The 18,655-nt window shown below is 40.1% G+C and overlaps 1 protein-coding gene across 16 annotated transcripts in view; it reads left to right on the top strand.

Moving 5' to 3' along the window:
* The window catches only part of IL20RA (interleukin 20 receptor subunit alpha), a 39,275-nt gene extending 22,153 nt beyond the window's left edge, over window positions 1–17,122 (top strand). For 6 of the 16 annotated variants that reach the window (XM_057740204.1, XM_057740199.1, XM_057740195.1 and 3 more), the window contains 8 exons: window positions 3,125–3,268; window positions 3,549–3,684; window positions 9,207–9,388; window positions 10,935–11,110; window positions 11,666–11,810; window positions 14,383–14,487; window positions 14,989–15,128; window positions 16,228–17,122. In XM_057740204.1, the coding sequence (XP_057596187.1) occupies window positions 3,125–3,268; window positions 3,549–3,684; window positions 9,207–9,388; window positions 10,935–11,110; window positions 11,666–11,810; window positions 14,383–14,487; window positions 14,989–15,128; window positions 16,228–17,019 (1,820 nt within the window). In that variant the 3' untranslated portion in view covers window positions 17,020–17,122. The remainder of the gene's footprint in view (window positions 1–3,124; window positions 3,269–3,548; window positions 3,685–9,206; window positions 9,389–10,934; window positions 11,111–11,665; window positions 11,811–14,382; window positions 14,488–14,988; window positions 15,129–16,227) is intronic. The other 10 variants (XM_057740201.1, XM_057740203.1, XM_057740205.1 and 7 more) reach the window with 8 other exon arrangements.
* Window positions 17,123–18,655: the final 1,533 nt, after the last annotated feature.

The raw sequence follows: 18,655 nt of genomic DNA, 5'->3' as shown, positions 1-18,655 counted from the left end.
TTGAAGAGAAGGTATATATCCATTTCACAACGCTTATAATGAAATATGTTTTCTTTTCAAAAAATAGTAAGGTACGGTGAGAAAATTGTTTACTGTTTTAATATTGTCACATTATTAATTCCTTTTACTTAACCCATTATTCCTTTTATTTAAACTGTTAAAATGATTTTTTTTATCATTTCTCTGCAGAGGATTTCTATAAATTAATCCTCTAGGATACAGAGTTTGATAACATTTTGATAATTGATGTAGCATTTCTAGAGGATCATTTAAACAATTACAAAACACTAATCACAATTCTGTTGAATCAGTGAACATTAATGATTGACAGTACATTCCAGAGTGTAATTTATTTCAGAAAAGCAGAATTGCTTTGTTTCCTCATAAGGGTGCCCCCCCTCAAAATTAAATTAAAATGAGCAGTCCATTTACTTTATTCCAAGTTATTTCTTTAAAAATTTGGGTGTATGTTTTAGGCATTTTGAGAGTTCTGTTGTTTACTTATATTAAAAGACACACGGAAACCAATGTTGTAGAAGATAAACATTTGTATAGATAAACACTGAGAAAATATGCCTGGATTACACAATCTAAGATAACTTGTTTTTTTATTCTCCAAACTCAAATTGCCACAAATCAGAATATTCTATTTCCTTCTCAGTTAGTTCTGTGTAGCCATGTTTTGGTAATGTTTTCCATCCATGATATTATAATGTACAGTCTACTTTAATTTTAGTTTTTACAAGATGCTAACCACTCTTCACATGTTAATGTCATCTAAAAATATAGAACCAGTACTTCCTAGGTGGCGCAGTGGTTAAGAATCTGCCTGCCAATGCAGGGGACACAGGTTCGATCCCTGCCCCAGGAAGGTCCCACATGCCGCGGAGCAACTAAGCCAGTGTGCCACAACTACTAAGCCTGTGTTCTAGAGCCCGTGAGCCACAACTGTTGAGCCCGTGTGCTGCAACTACCGAAGCCCACGTGCCTAGAGCCCATGCTCCGAAACAAGAGAAGTCACCACAATGAGGAGTTCAGGCACCACAACGAAGAGTAGCCCTGACTCACCGCAACTAGAGAAAGCCCATGTGCAGCGACGAAGACCCAAACACAGCCAATAAATAAATAAATAAATAAATTTATTTATTTTAAAAAAATATATAGAACCACAGCATTTTAGATTTGGAAAGATCCTCAGAATCGTTTATGTTGACAGCATTCCCCACTTTTGAAGATTTGGGAAATACTATACTTCATGGTGCTGCTTCCCCATGTTCTCTGTTTTGTCTTAAAATATGATTAAAAGTTAGAACCTAGTGATTGCACAGAGCAGTATTAAATCATTAATAATTATTCATTATATAGAAGCTCCAGAAAAAACCAATACCAATTGATATGCAGTGGTTCCAAAGAGTTAGAAGAATAGAAATCAAAGACAGACATTGGGCAGGCTGCATCCTTTTCAGATCCTTTCTACACACACTCCAACACAGTGACCAGTTGACAGAGCTTTTCTTTAAATGTTTAACTTCCCTCTATAAAATAAAACTTAGGTATTAAAAAAAATGACCACGGTTAAAAGTAGGAAACATTACAAATATAGCACATGCTAACACATGCTCAAACACAAACTCAACCACTTATTGTAGTTTGGTCACTCTGCCACATGTTAAGCTTATTTTGGCTTAGAATCAGGATCATATTACATTACAAAGTTTAATTCTAAAGGAAAATTTTTTTTCTTTCTTTTCATTTGGCTTGTGGGATTACAATACATTGTATAGAGCTAATCTTAGCCAAGTAGTACCACAATCATAAAGCTAATTCCTTTCTCTGACATTAGTCTCAGTTAATTTATACAAGAATTATTGAACATTGACCAAGATTGGACCAGCCTTCATTGACTTAGCTAAATTTAATTTCTTGTTTGATTTGAAATATCAAAATTTGATATTTTCCAAATTCATTGACTAGAATATGCATATTCATGATGTTCTTCATAATATCTAATTGTTTATTACTCAGGACTTTGGAATCTCTCCAAAAGTTTAAATTAATATTTTGATTCTTACATATTACCACTGAATTTTTTCATTTATTGTATTTAAAGGATCGTCCTTCACGGAAGCAACCTAAATGTCCCTCAACAGATGAATGGGTAAAGAAGATGTGGCACATATATACAATGGGATATTACTCAGCCATAAAAGGGAATGAAACTGAGTTATTTGTAGTGAGGTGGATGGACCTAGAGTCTGTCATACAGAGTGAAGTAAGTCAGAAAGAGAAAACAAATACCGTATGCTTACACATACATATGGAATCTAAAACAACGGTACTGATGAACCTAGTGGCATGGCAAGAATAAAGATGCAGACGTAGAGAATGGACTTGAGGACACGGAGTGGGGGGAGGGGAAGCTGGGACAAAGTGAGAGTAGCATTGACATATATACACTACCAAATGTAAAATGGATGGCTTGTGGGAAGCTGCTGCATAGCACAGGGATCAACTCGATGCTTTGTGACGACCTAGAGGGGTGGGATAGGGAGGGTGGAAGGGAGGCTCAAGAGGGAGGGGATATGGGGATATATGTATGAATACAGCTGATTCACTTTGTTGTACAGCAGAAACTGGCACAACAGTGTAAAGCAATTATACTCCAATAAAAAAAATAAAGGATTGTCCTTGTTTTCTTTTACAGGAAACTAGTCTTCACTTTTCTTTCTTCCTTTTCTAATTTTTTGGTAGTTTCTCCATTTTTTTTTATCATTTCTGTACAGAGGATTTCTATAAATTAATCCTCTAGGATACAGTCTTTCTTAGAACACAGGTGAACACATCAGCATTTAATTAAATAAATTGTCTTCTTTCACTAGTTCCTGTCATAATTATTGCTTTATTATATAGTTTAGTAAAGCTAAACCCAGCTCCGGTCTCCAATCTCTGGCCTTTCAGTGATATCTATCCTAAGTTTTATTTCTATATCTAATAAATGGATTGTTTCAGTTATCTTCTGGTGCATAATCATACTTACTGGTTTAAAACAATCATTTTACAATTTCTCATAATTCTGAGGATTAAGCAGGGCTCAGCTGATGGTTCTTCTGCTGGTCTCTTTCAGAGCTTCTCATGCAGCTTCAGTCTGTGGTGCATGGGGCTGCAGTGTCCACAGTGGCTTCATTCTGGCCCCTTGGTTGGAAGACTGGGCTCAGCTGGGACGCTGGGACAGCTGAAACTCTCCCTCTTCACATGGCCTCTCCATATGGTTTGTCTAGCAGAGTAGCCCACTTTTTACATGGCAGCTCAGGGCTTTCAAAAGGGCAAAAGTGGAAGCTCATAGGCCTTGTTAAGGCTCAGTCCCAGAATCACTTCTGTTGGTTAAGAGGGCCATGAGGTCAGCCCATGTTCAATTTGGAAGGAAATACCCAGAGCATGAGTACTGAAAGGTATGGCTCATTGGGGGCCATATCTAGAGAACAGCTACCATATGTTAGGTCTTCCTCTCTCTCCATTAAGACCTCAATTCCTCTCTACTCCTTTTTCAGTTCCCTGTGTGTCTGGTGGTCTGCCTAAACCTACAAATATCACCTTCTTATCTATAAACATGAAGAATATTCTACAATGGAACCCACCACAGGGCCTACAAGGAGTGGAAGTTACTTATACTGTGCAGTATTTCATGTAAGTTGGTTCTTTTCCTTTGGCTAATTTGTAGCACAAGACTCAGATGCCTATTCATTGTGCAAAGATAAACCATCTATTGTATTAAATGAGTGAGGAAAAAGAAAGGTTTAGATATTTCACATTAAATTATCTTGTGTTTTATTAGATTAAATTAGACAGTTTCTTCGTGGAAACAGAGTATTGAGTGCTTAGGCAAGAGGAAGTTATTTAAATGGAGAAAAGAAGTTGGTCAAAATGTTATTCTATGGCTGAGCAAACAAGGAAATCCATCACCTCTGAAACATCTTAACATTAGAATTACAGGACATTTTTAAGTGAAACTGAGTGTAGAATTCTGTACAACTCGAAGTTTTTATGAATGATGGTAATGAATGGGGACTTCCCTGGTGGTGCAGTGGTTAAGAATCTGCCTGCCAGTACAGGGGACATGGGACGATCCCACATGCCTCGGAGCAAATAAGCCCATGCACCACAACTACTGAGCCTGTGCTGTAGAGCCCGTGAGCCACAACAGTTGAGCCCACGTGCCACAACTACTGAAGCCTACACGCCTAGAGCCCATTCTCCACAACAAGGGAAGCCACTGCAATGAGAAGCCCACGCACCACAGTGAAGAGTAGCCCCCGCTCGCCACAGCTAAAGACCGCGTGCAGCAACAAAGACCCAATGCAACCAATAAATTAATTAATTAATTATTTAAAAAGATAGTAATGAATGGACATTTTCAATTTTCACCTCTCCCTCAAAACTCATTGCAAGCAAGAAAGAATGCAAAGTGGGAAGCGGTTGTGTGATACAGCTCCTCACTCCTGTACCCACTCACCTAACATTCAATAAAGAGCCAGCTCCATTCCAAGAGTAGTTGTCCCAAAGGATCCAGCACACCCATCCCTAAGTCCTGAAAGGGAGAAAGACAAAAAAAGAACACAAGTTTAAAATTCTTGAAGGCTTTCTCAGGGAAGTAGGAGAAAAATTCAGACAAATAGTTATCCATAGTTTGAGTCCATAAACAGCATGGTCTCTAATGGTAAAGCTCAAAGAAGAGATGACAGTCAAAGAAGAGGTTCTAAGACAAGAGGAAGAACTTTTTTTAAAAGCAAGGTGGCAGAACTTAGGAAGAAGATGGAAAATAAACGTGATCTAGAGATGAAAAACCTATTATAGCTAACTGATAATAATTGAACAGGTAATAATGACTATCCGGAATTGCGTATCGAAAATGTATGCTCTCGAGGGAGGGTGGGGGGGGGAGTCGAGGGAGGGAGGGAATACGGGGATATGTGTATAAAAACAGATGATTGAACTTGGTGTACCCCCAAAAAAATAATAAAAAAAAGAAAAGAAAAGAAAATGTATGCTCTGTCTAGGAAAATTTAATGAAAATAATAGGAAGACACACCTGGTGAAGTTACTGAACTTTGAAAAAATGAAATGATTTATGACCATTAGAGCAAAAGCAATGATTTCTATCCGGCAACACTCAACTGATGACAGTGATACATCTTCTGAGGGAAAAATAGGTGTGACCTAAGACTCAACAAATGTATTTTCAAGCAGGTAGAACTTGGGATATCGCTCCCCTGAGACCTTCTTGTGGGGGTTGGGGGGCAGGGACACTAAAAATAATATCCAACTGAAAGAGGGATAAAAATGAACCTAAACAAACTTAGTAATGGCATGATTATGGCAAAAAAGACAGGTAGCATGCACTGAAACCATCTAAATGTAGAACTAAGACTAAATAGTGATGGGAAATGTGGTTACAGAACTTTCTTGCAAATGTTTGAACCTAAATAATAATATAACAAAGCAGAAGGTGGGGAAAAGCTATATGTGTAGTGACTTTCACAGCATGAAGCCATTATATGTGATCCAAAATGAAACTATGTCATCATTTTAATAACTAAACTCTCACTATCTTTCATACACAATTTTCTTAATTTAAAAGATTCTTTAATACTATCTCATGGTGATGAAACATTTGAACTGCAGTGAGCCCTTTCATTTCGTTTTAATTTCTTTTTCTTTAAAGTTCAAATCAAATTAAACTTACTACTTTTATTAAAATCAACAATAATCTAGTTTTTATCTATGTATTCAGCTACTGAATCATTCTTCTGGGTACACATAAGCACAACAAGATGTTCAGAGTCATGTGTACCAAATGTTTCAGGGTAATGGGCTTCAGGATAATTTATTTCTCTCTCAATTATATTTCTTCTGATTGTGTGAGTTTAAAAAAATGTACCGTATTTACAAAAAAGAATAAAATCATTTTTGTCTTTGAAAAAAATACTCTGACCATTAATTAAAGGCAGTGAAAGACTTTTGCTGCTATGCACAATGACCTCATTTATCTAGAACCTCATTCTCATTGCCAAAGAGTTTCTCAGGAGCCGGTATTTTGGGGAAGAGGCATCACTCTGCCTGGAGAAACAACTCATGAGTGTGCCCTTGCCTCCTTGTCCATTAGGTGGAGTAAGGAGCTTGCTCTGTCCTTTATGCGTTTATGTGATTCAGAAAAGGAGTAAAAAAAGAGAGTCATCACTGCTCTGTGAGAGCAGATAATTTAGATTATATAAATTTCAAAAAAGAATATTTGAAAAGAAACTTGCCGTGTTGGAGTTCTTACACGCCTGTGCGTGTGGACGGTGGGCGGGAATACACTACAGCATGTGTCACTGACAGGGCTCTACCCTCAGCTCCGAAGACAAATAGCCCTGTGAACCTGGCTGGGTAACCTGGGGCAGGTTACATATTATACTTTTTTACTTTTGAGTGAAGTTTCCTTCCAAGTAAACGATGAAATGTTAACAAAAGTTTAAATTATATCTATCCAAAGAATTTAACATGGAAAATATAGTGTAGCATTAAAAGCACAAGTCTGGGTTTCCTAGGTGGCGTAGTGGTTAAGAATCTGCCTGCCAATGCAGGGGATGTAGGTTCGATCCCTGGTCCGGGAAGATCCCACATGCTGCGGAGCAACTAAGCCCGTGAGCCACATGTGCCACAACTACTGAAGCCCACGTGCCTAGAGCCCGTGCTCCACAACAAGAGAAGCCACAGCAATGAGGAGCCCACGTACCACAATGAAGAGAGTAGCCCCTGCTCGCTGCAACTAGAGAAACCCCACGTGAAGCAGCGAAGACCCAACACAGCCAATAAGTAAATAAATTTATTTAAAAAAAAAAAACACATGCTTTAGCATCAGGGAAAAGTGGTTCAAATCCTAGATATGCCTGTTACTAGTCAGACTTACTTGGGCAACTCCCTTAATCTCATTGAGCCTCAATTTCTTCATCTGTAAAATGGGATGAGAATAATGGCACCTACCTCCTAGGGTTATTAGGATAATTAAATGAGATAAAGTTTTCAAATGCTAAGCACCGGTCCAAGCACATAATAGGCACTTGATAAATGTTTCCTGCTGTAACCAGAAATCAGAGACCACTGAGGGCCCCAGATGGGTTTTTGACATGCATAAACATCATTACTGCAGCATTTCTTGCATGATTCCTGTCTGTCAGCTTGTCATACTTACAAAGCATTTTGTCCAGAATTCGGTAAAGAGCATTTCTCCTTCACCGACATCTGTCATGGGAAGCAGCCCTGCCCTTGGCAGAGTAAAGAAGTTTGAGGAGAAAGGATCAAATAGGCGATGGCATTATTTTTCAAACCACGAGTCAAGACCTGTTGGTGGGCCATGAGATCAATTTTGAGGGACATAACTAGCATTTTTTTAAATGAGAAGGATTAGGGTGGTGTAGAGTGGATTAGAAAGGAAAATAACTGAGTCTTGGCATGTAGTAAAGTTTAGGTATGATCTTATCAAAGCTTTGTTTTAGTATTATCTTAGATACGTGTATGAATGGGGTCACAGTCTGAAATGTATTTCTTTCTGTGGCTTACAGTCAGTGAAAAGTTTGAAAGCCTCTCAGCATGGTGATTACTTGAATTGTAGAAATTGGTCAATAAGATCTAACCATATTTCTAACGTTTTCTGGTAGCTGTAATACTGATGACACAAGAGATACTTACTTTCAGGACTCTGTTGCCATATTCTGAAAAGGGAGGATACCCTTAAGCTTTGGCAACACTTGATAAAGTTGGCATTTCCTCCTTCTCAACGCAGTCTTCCCTTGACTCTTGTGATGTCTGTTTTTCCTTCTTCCTCTAGCTGCTATTTCTAAGTGCACTTTGTACCTCAGCTTTAAATCTCGATGCTCCTGGAATTTTATCCTAGGCATTGCTCTGTCTCCATGGATAATTTCATTCATGCCTGTGCCTTGAATGAGCAGCTTTATGCCACTGATGGCAAAATCCCTACCTCCCACTCACAGCTCTCTCCTGAGATCCAGCGCCTTCTGGGCATCCGCATTCAGATACCTTTTACATATTTTAACTCAACATGTCAAAAACTGAACTCATTATCCTTCCTTCCTCCCCACCCCCAACTCCCCATTTCCCAAGCCCACTCTTCTTCCGCATTCCTGATCTTGGTAAATGTCACCACCATTCCACCCAACTATCCCAGACAGAAAGAGACATCATCCTTAACACCTTTTCACTCGTCTCTTACATGCATGCACTCAGTCACCAAGTCCTGTCTCTTAATGTTTCTTCCTTTTGTCCTATCATTCGTTCCATTTGTGTAAGCCGCCTACATCTTCCACCTGGACCACTGCAGCATCATCTCAACTGCTGCCTAGTCTGCCTCTCTTGACCCATTACATTCTCTATGCAACCACCAGTTAGCTTTCTAAAAGCCCAACACACTTGCTTTAATCCTTTCAGTAGCCTCTCACGCAACCCTGTCTCTTTCACCTGGCTCATCCCGTGTCACTTAAACTCTCAATACCTCAGTCTCTTCCACCTGAAAAATGGTAAAATATTTCTCCCTCCCTATTTTCTATGGGTGTTATGCTTTTAATAAAGAAGAGGAAAAATCATTATGAACAACCTAGTTAATACCATCATCATTGCTATGATCATTGAAAAATACAGATTTTGGGATGCACTCCAACCTAGTGAATTTTCCCCAGAACCCTTGAGGGCAAGTATATTTTTAAATTTTATGAGAATGTCAAGAGGAATTCCCAAGAAAAAAAATGACTGATTTTTCTTAAAACAATCCATCCAAAAAAAAAAAAAAGGACTCATCAAATGGACCTTGGTATTCATGTGGGTGAAAAACTTACATACAAGAATTGATCACACAGTCTGTACAGTTTTTACTGTAGCCCAGAATAATAATAAAATAAAATGCTTTCAAAGTGTACTATCCACATTATAATTCACAGAAAAGAAAGGTGATTACAGAAACTCTGACTCATGTTCCTGACAGCTAATGAAAAAAATTGCCAGCAGCAAAAGTAGATTCTTTTTTATCTCAATGACAGGCACTTTTGTTGTTCTGAAGAGAAGGTCTTAAGTTCCATTCAGTTTTATATAATGAGTGACTTTTTCCTATTGTAAAGCATAGAGAGAACCTCATTGTTAATTCACAGTTTCCTTCTCAGCAGATATGGGCAAAAGAAATGGCTGAATAAATCCGAATGCAGAAATATCAGTAGGACCTACTGTGATCTCTCTGCTGAAACTTCTGACTACGAACATCAGTACTATGCCAAAGTTAAGGCCATTTGGGGAACAGATTGTTCCAAATGGGCAGAAACTGGACGATTCTATCCTTTTTTAGAAAGTAAGTAACACAGTTGTCTGTTAAATATGTATCAATATCAAGTTCATCTGACCCCCTAATGTAACAGTCTCTGCCTCGTAGACAGCCTTGTCCAGGCCAGTGCTCTGCACTCTGTCCATCAGGTGGAGTGACCAGCCCAAGGTACTTGACCTTGCTGCATCTCAGAATCTCATCTTTAGAACGAAAGGTTTGGCCAGGTGTTTCTAAGATTGCTCCCAGATCCAGAATTGACGCTAGATGCCAATATTATCCAATTTGATTTGGTTTTATTGTTTAGTTGAGATTACATAATTTGAGGAAGAACTGACAGCTTATTTTAATGTTGTGGGTTTATAAACTATTTGACATAGCCTGCAGGTTGGTTAAAGATTGTTCTGATCACCAAACTAAGTCTCTCGTTATGAACTTGGTTGTGTGATGCTAGAATTTCTAGGTGTAATAAGGCAACATTTTCCTGGTATTTGCTTTTTTAAAAGAAAAAAGATTGATTGATTGATTGATTGATTGATTGATTTTTGGCTGCGTTGGGTCTTTGTTGCTGTGCATGGGCTTTCTCTACTTGTGGCTAGTGGGGGCTACTCTTAGTTGCAGTGCACGGGCTTCTCATTGCGGTGGCTTCTCTTGTTGCAGAGCATGGGCTCTAGGCGTACGGGCTTCAGTAGTTGTAGCGCATAGGCTCAGTAGTTGTAACTCGCGGGCTCTAGAGCTCAGGCTCAGTAGTTGCTCTGCGGCATGCAGGATCTTCCCAGCCCAGGGATCAAACCCATGTCCCCTGCATTGGCAGGAGGATTCTTAACCACTGCACCACCAGGGAAGCCCTCCTGGTATTTGCTTTTGAAATTTTTCCATCCCTGATCTGTGACTGATTCAGCCATAGAGGACCCACTTAGAGCTGCCATGATGAAATTTACAAGTGCTCCCTAAGTTCTGGAGCTGGAGGCTTTCCCTTGCTGCCCTTCTAGATCAGAAGTCAGCAAACTGTGGCCTCGGACTAAGTGCAGCACCCCCTCCCCTTCTGTTTTTCTATAGGACAAGAGCTAAGAATGGTTTTTACATTTATATAAATGATGGTTGCAACAGAGATCACATGACCTGCAAAGCCTAAAATATTTACTGTCTGTACCTTTATGATAAAAGTTTGCTAATCTCTATTCTAGATTATTCTCCAAAGGTTACATCCCCAAAGGTCTTTAGCAATGCTTCACTTCTCCATTTCTGATTTTTACAAACACATTAAATCCTATTAATGTTATTTATCACCATTTCCGGTCCCAAGAATATTGCAAACACTTCTAATTATATTTACCATCATCTAGTACTGTTTATCCATGTGACTAAGTAAATTTGCTATTTTAACATTGTACCAGAGTGTGTGACATGATTGTTTCAAGATTTGGTATCACTTGGGCCCACATAGAGCATTCTGAGGCATCTTAAATAAGGGAGTGGTCTTTAGAGCATTGATCCCAGTAGGAGTATACTGTAGTTTCATCCAAGGTGATTTCTGCATCTGAACATGATAATTCCCTCTCCCCTCCCCTTTAAGCACAAATTGGCCCACCAGATGTTGCTCTGACTACTGATGAGAAATCCATTTCTATTGTTCTGACGGCTCCAAAGAAGTGGAAGAAAAATCCAGAAGAAAGCTCTATATCCATGCAACAGATATACTCTAATCTGAAGTATAATGTGTCCGTATATAATACTAAATCAAATAGAACGGTAAGCCTGAAATGCAATGGGGACCTATAATCTGTGTCCCTTTTTGCAGCTAATGCTGGAACATGGAGCCCTGATGCTTCATTTCTCGGCATGTGAATCTGGGAAGTTGTGATATTCAAAAGTGATGCCGTATAAGATACAGTTGAAGCTGATGTGTGGAAATTTAAAGAACTGCCTTCAAATTTCCTTTACGGAAAGTCTCTGCTATGATGTTGCTGTTGGCATGTAGAGCAATTGTCCACCTCACCTTGATGGAGAGTTTTTACTTGCTTAACATGTGTCAGTCACTCTCCAAGAAAGACAAAATATTAACAAGAACACAGGGCAAAGTGGAATAAGAGATCCCTCCTTATGTCATTATTTAAAATTCTTCCCACAATGTGTCCAGTCCCTGACCACGCTGAAGGAAAAGGGTATTTTAAAGCTGTTGCTGGAACGAAAGCTCATAGTGGTAGTAAAGGACGAGATGGTCTTTTATTTCCTTCTGTAGTTACTTGTCTGGGGTGGTGCTGGAAGTCTTTGGCTCTAACTGCTGTTCGCCATTCCCTGTCCTAGTGGTCGCAGTGTGTGACAGACCACACGCTGGTGTTCAGCTGGCTCGAGCCAGACACTCTGTACTGCGTCCTCGTGAAGTCCTTCGTCCCAGGCCCTTCTCGCCACTCTCAGCCTTCTGAGAAGCAGTGTGTCAGTACTTTGAAAGGTAAGCCTCAAAAATCTCAGCTGGTCTGAGGAAGGAAATCTGCTAAAACTAGAAGGAAGGATGGGGGTGTAGACAAGGTTTTGACAAATCCGTGTCGACCAGAAACAGGCTGAAGCGAAGGCAGAAACCACCATCACCAGAAATGCACTGAGCAGCCTGGGACCCTGCCGTTGAACTTGGCTCACGGTAGGAAGTGTTTTCACCTCCTGGGGAGCTCTCAGCACCAGTCCTGGCATCCACTGCCAACAAGGCTCCACCTTAAGAAATAAGAGTTATAGGAATTTTTACACACATGGTTTTTCTTCTTTAAAACTAGAATCAGTGTGATGAGTAGAAGTCCTGTGGTCTCTCAGAACATTGGATGACTTTATTCCTAGAAACAAAGCAGTATCCTAAAAACACTTTAAGACAGAGTCTTTTGCTCTCCCTCAGGAATACAAATTACAGGAGCTGCAAGTATGTTCAGACATCAGTCACTGGCTGTGCCAGGGTCTGGGATCAGCAAATCGGTTATTACTCCCTCACTTTTACAGTTGCTTCTCTCTCTTTCCTTTTATTTGTCTCCTTCTGAACTTGGCCGCCAAGGAAGTGTGGTTGAGAGTCGTGTTCGTGTCAGCAGACTAGACTTAGGAGCTTGGCATTTGTTTAATTGTTCTTGCCTGAGGGTGGTAACACCTTGAACTCAAAACCTAAAAATTGAAAATAAATCCTAAAGTTTACCTTCATTGAACGGCTCTTCATCCATTCTTCTTCTGTTCCTCTCTTCCATACGTGCTGGCCTTCCAAATGTCACAGCCATTTTCCCCAAGCCTTGATTCCATCACCAGCTATGGGATCGGAATGGTGACAGAACCCCTGTTTTCCTCTCCCCTCAAGCCTCCCACATTTAGAGGTGAAACGGTCCCAAGGACTAAAAAGGGAATTTTGTGAATACATATCGAAAGTAAAAAGCTTTATTTTTGAATCTCCACCATTATGCTACCTTTCCCTTTAAAATGAAGGGTTCTTTACCATATGTCAAATAAAATTAAAGTGAGAAGCAAGAAAAAGGCAAAACAAAGCAGACTGAGGAAATCATTTTTGTATTTGGAAAAGTGCTCTGTTTACTAACTGCTTGATCAGTGGCCAAACGGTAAGAATGAATTCCCAGTGGAGGTCGTTTAAGCCATTGGCAGAACTAAAGCAACTAAAGCGCAGATTAAATTAAATACTTCCCAGTTAGCAGATGGAGCCGACTTTCTCACTAGTCCTGGAAAGGTAACAAAATTACAAGGTACCCTTGCAGGTTCTGACCTTTTCTGTGATATCCCAGCTGTTAGATCACCCCAGATACCTTTCCAGGACACCGCAATGAGGGTCTACTTTTTCAAAAACTCACTATGACCTCTTTGGGGACTGTTCTTTGAAATATTTCTGCTCTCCACAATCCCCCAATTCCTAAAATACAGATACAGGTTATTAGTTGATTGTTGTAAACATGTGCTGGTGTATACTAAGTGCCGTCAGTCATGGTTGTCATGGCTCTGTTTAATCAGGGCAAGTCCAGTCCAGAGACCAGGGATTGTATTAAGAGGACTGGCCTGCGTTGTAGCCTGAAGTAGGGGCAGGGGAAGCTCAGCCACCTGCAACATCTACATTTTTGGCACCTTTCTACGTGGAGCCTGTTGACAGATGACATCGTCAGGATGGGAGAGCCTGCAGCTGGATCCCCACACTTGGACTTTTCCCACTGACTGTTGTTGACCAGGAGTCCATGATGTTTCAGTTTCCACTCTTTAACTAGACAGTTAACCAGACAGTGACTTGGCTGCTTTCTGCCAGGACTGGGCATCAAGAGCATTCAACATCGGCATGGATTAGAATGCTCCCACGACACTCCTGCTGATTGTATTAGTATGTAAAGAATGTGCTAGAAGGTTTGTCATTTGTGTAAAGCTGCTCCTTTTTCTACTGCTGTAGTAGTCAGAGTTCTCCACAGAACACAATATACATAATCTTTATATATAAATGTACACACACACACACACACACATCGAGATGGAGATTTATTTTAAGGATTTAGCACATACGATTTTGGAGGCTGCTAAGTTCAAAATCTGTAAGGCAGGCCAGCAGAGGGGAGACCTAAGGAAGAATTTATGTTGCAGTTGTTGTCTGAAGGTGATCAGCTGGCAGAATTGTCTCTTCTGGAGGTGATCAGTTCTATTTCTATCAAAGCCTTCAACTGATTAAATGAGGCCCACCCCACATTATAGACGGTAATCTGGCTTTACTCGTGTCTACTAATATAAATGCTAATCTCATCTAAAAATGCTTTCACAGAAACATTTAGAATAATGTTGGACCAAATAACTGGGTACTGTGGCCTAGCCAGATTGACACATAAAATTAACCTTCACAACTTCCAAGTACTCCATAGGAGCTTAACAAATAGAAATTAGTCACCATGAGCCCTATCTATCAACCATATAGTCTGATCCATGGTGATCCAAGGCTGCTTTTCCTAAAACTACTCACCAGATCTTTTCATTCCTCTATGGACTTTTAAACTCTTCGTGAACCTACGGCACAGCAGGACCTGGAAGGGAGTTACTGCCGTTCTCAGCACATACCAGCTCAGCCGCCTCCCTACACACATCCCCAAGCTCCAGACCTACCAGAAAGCCTGGCCAACTGTGTAAGGATGGTTCTGTTTGTCACACAGAAGGTGACACCATACATTCGTATCCTCTCCTGAATGTATGGAAAAGGTGGAGTCGAATGAGGGGCATGGAAATGCGTGGCAGCTTAATGGGATCTTCACGAGAGGGTTTTGTTGTTTGCTTTGAAGGGCTATGAGTTGCCTGAGTATCAGATGCACTTAACCTTCAAATGTAAGAACCAGCATGTATCTCATAGCCAGACATAAAATGCTGGAATATCTGCTGACTCCGGTTGTTAAGGCGTGCTTGCTGTAAAAGTTGGAGACAAGTCCAGATGATTCGTTAAGCCCTCTATTGTCAGAGAGACTAAGAATTCTCAGATCCCTTTAAAACATTTAGCTCAAGCTTCTCAGTTTATAAGTGAGAAAACCGCATTCCTAAATGTAACTGATCTCTCCAAAGCCTCTTGACATTACCAGTGTTTTCCCACCACACCAAATCACAGCTGTCTACCCCACCCCACTATTTTTTTACAGATCAAACATCAGCATTGAAGGTTAAAATCATCTTCTGGTATATTTTGCCCATATCTATTACTGTGTGTATTTTTTCTGTGATGGGCTACTCCATGTACAGATATACCCACGTCAGCAAAGAGAAATACCCAGCAAATCTGGTGAGTGCTTAGCGTGGTGGGAGGCATTGGAACACACCTCCGGGAAGATAGAAAAGGAGGTCCTAGAACAGATACCATTCCTTTTACGGGCAGAGTGAGTTTCAAGTTAAAGAGTTAATGCATTTAAAACACTTTCTGTACTAGAATAACTCATTAACATAACCAAAGAGAAAGATTTAACTTTGACAAAGATTTTATATTTACTGAGCAGGTTGGACTAGGTCTTGAGGGACATAGATAAATTGTTAAGATCCATGCCCCTCCGGAGCCTTGTCTAGTTGGGGACTAGAATTTTTAAATGATATGTGAAGACTGAGTTCTGCGGACTCTTGAGGGTACAGGAAGGGCACTGGCACCCTACATGGAGGATCAGGAAGAGTTTCATGCCTGGGCTTGGTTATGAAAGTTGAGTAAGAGTTAGGGCACCTACTGCAGGCAGAAGAAACAGCAGGGGCAAACATGGGTGGATGTTTGGGAAACCACATAGTATTGCTAAACCGTAAGCTTCTTGATGAGGAGCTATGAAAGAAGAGACTGGAGGGTGGGGGTGGGGGGGTAAGGCCAGGTAACGGGAGAATTGGGGTGTTACTCTGAGGAGCTCCGGCTTCATTGTGTTTTCAAAACTCTGTAGGGTTTTGAGTGGGATCATCATGGCCAGTAGCCCCGTGGATGACTTATTGATTAATACATAGTAAACTACAATTAATAAAGCCATTTCAAAAACTGTCTCAGTCTTCACCATTCCTGACACAGCAGAAATTTGATTTTACAGAATTAAAGAAAACGAGGCTCAAGAATGTAAATAACCCCTCTGAATTTTCTCAGCCAGTTAGAGGAAGGGGCAGTCACACCCTGAGCCTTGGACTGGGTCGGGACCACCCAGGGAACCACTTTTCACTGCCATGTACATTTTGTGCGTCTTGGGTCCCTTGCCTCCAGGTGAGGGAGGTTTCCTACGTGTTCCAGACATAACTTTCACTTCCATGAGTTGATAAGAATAGGCCTTTACAACTATCTGGGGATGGTATAAATTCTAACAGCTGTTTTTAACGTCTCTCTAAAGTGAAACAATGAGAACCATTCTCTTTTCTCCTTATAGATTTTGATTTATGGAAATGAATTTGACAAAAGATTCTTTGTACCTGCTGAAAAAATTGTGATTAACTTTATCACCCTCAGTATTTTGGAGGATTCTAAAACTTCTCAAAAGGATATGAGTGTAATGGAAAAAAGCAATGATGTATCAGACCTGAATGAGCCCAGTGAGGACCAGGAGCCCCACTGGGAGGAAATGGAGGTGAAACACTTGGGGTATGCTTCACACGTGGTGGACATTGTATGTGACTCTGAGAAAAGCATCAAAGGGACTTCCTTAACCCAGCAAGAGCCACCCAGCCGAACAATGCCCACAGATAAAACAGTCATCGAATATGAATATGATGTAAGAACTAGTGTCATTTCTTTGGGGCCTGGAGATCAGGAGTTCAATTTGCAGGAGGAGGTGTCCCTACAAGGAAAGTTATTTGATCAACAGACAACTTTAGCAGACTTGGGTCCACAAACACGGCTGTATTCATATACTCCTCAGCTCAGAAACTTGGACCACCTGCCGCAGGGGCACGTGGACACAGAGGAGGAGCCAGAGGAAGAGCCATCGATCACACTGGTCGATTGGGACCCTCAGACTGGCAGGCTGTGTCTACCTTCATTATCCAGCTTTGAACACAGCTCAGAGGGATGTGGGCATCCTGAGTCTGAGAGGCTCCGGGAGGAGGGTCTCTTGTCTAGACTCTACCAGGACCAGCCTCCAGACAAGGCACCGGAGAAAAATGAAGCGTATCTCATGCAGTTTATGGAGGAATGGGGATTATATGTACAAATGGAAGACTAACTTTCAAACTTCCCTTAGCCAGACCTCTACGGTTACAGAACACGTGAGTACAAACAGATAAGTGACCGAACAATAAAGAACCTGAGACAGATGTTTGCTCAGATTTCTGTATCAGTGAGAATTACTTCTTTCTTCTATTTTCATAGTACTTGTTTGGTTCTGCCTCATATGGGCGGTTGAGTCGTGCATGTGGGTCTCCCGCACTGATGGTGGGCACCCAGAGGGCAGTGGCTGACCCTCTTGGTACTCAGTAAGTATTCAAAAATGTTGGCCAAATTGGATGCGGAGTTTATTCGGGTGGATGTACTGTGGCCTCTTTATTTATGATTTTCTAACAAGCACTTGTACAGTTATTTTCTGGGCCCTTACCAAGTATATAGCACTGTAAAAAATACTTCATGAAGTATGGTATAAGTGCTACTTTTTTAGAATTTGGTTTATTGCCATAATGATGAGAAACTTAAAACATGCAAGTACCACTAAGTGGGTGGGAAGAGGTCGCATGTAAAGACCTAACCCACTATTCAGCATAATAATCCATGTTCAGAGTGAATAACTCAGGCAGATCTCTTGATGTCATATGCTTTGGGCTACTTTAAGTTGCCAAAGTAATACTTTAGGAGAAGTTCTGGAGTGTAAACATAAATTGTTTATAAACAGTTGTTATTAGTTTATAGCCAGAAAATGTCCTCTCAATATTTAGTAGAGGGTTTTTAGTAGGGAATTAACCTGAAAAAAATGCCACATTTTATAATAGAATATTACGTTTATTTCTGGAAATGTGTTTTTTAAAAGATATTTATATAGTCTATAAACTACAACACGTTTAGGAGCTATATCACTGTTACTATTATCATATTATATATTCTATTTGAATGAGCATTGCCTTAGAGACTCCTTGCAATGTGTGTGAATGAATATCCCTTATCTACATAATCTTAAAATCAGTAAATAAAGACATACACAAGAAATAAGTTGGGTTTATATGTAAGGGAGAGTGTATTTGACAAGATTTACTGTGAGAATGAAAGTATATCATAAAACAATACCACCCTAGTTACATTCCAGTAACCATTCCCACCTCCTTCACCATTTGCTTAGAAAATTAAATTTGATAGTCACACTGTATTAAAATATGACAGAATCTGTTAAGTTGAACCACATAAAATTGTTGATATTTGACTGTTTTTGACCTGCAGAGACAGCAATTTCATATGATTTACCTTAGCATATGTTTGTTTTAATCATGAACTCATGATCCATTGATGCTCTTTCAGGAAAACAGATATCATTCATGTTGTCTTATTTATATTCTTGGCACAGACAGACAACCCTGGTAGGAGAGATGGATTCTGAAGTCACGGTCTTTTGAGATTGTCCACAAATCCAAACAGCTTCTGATCTAGTGATTTAATTTAGAGCATGATTCTATTAACCAGAGTGTTCTGTTTTTCTCAGTCTTTATAAAAATGATTCTGCTAGTTTTGAAAAACAAATTTATTATTAAATAAAAATGTAAGAGAGAGTATATTAAAAACTTGATATAATTTTCTATGGAAATGAACGTATATCATAAAACAATGCTACCCTGAGACTTCCCTGGTGGTCCAGGTGTTTAGACTTCACCTCCCAATGC

This window comes from Hippopotamus amphibius, chromosome 6, assembly GCF_030028045.1.
Source record: "Hippopotamus amphibius kiboko isolate mHipAmp2 chromosome 6, mHipAmp2.hap2, whole genome shotgun sequence".
Taxonomy (NCBI): domain Eukaryota; kingdom Metazoa; phylum Chordata; class Mammalia; order Artiodactyla; family Hippopotamidae; genus Hippopotamus; species Hippopotamus amphibius.
The sequence above is the reverse complement of the archived record's forward strand: the minus strand, read 5'-3'. Positions and strand labels throughout refer to the sequence as shown.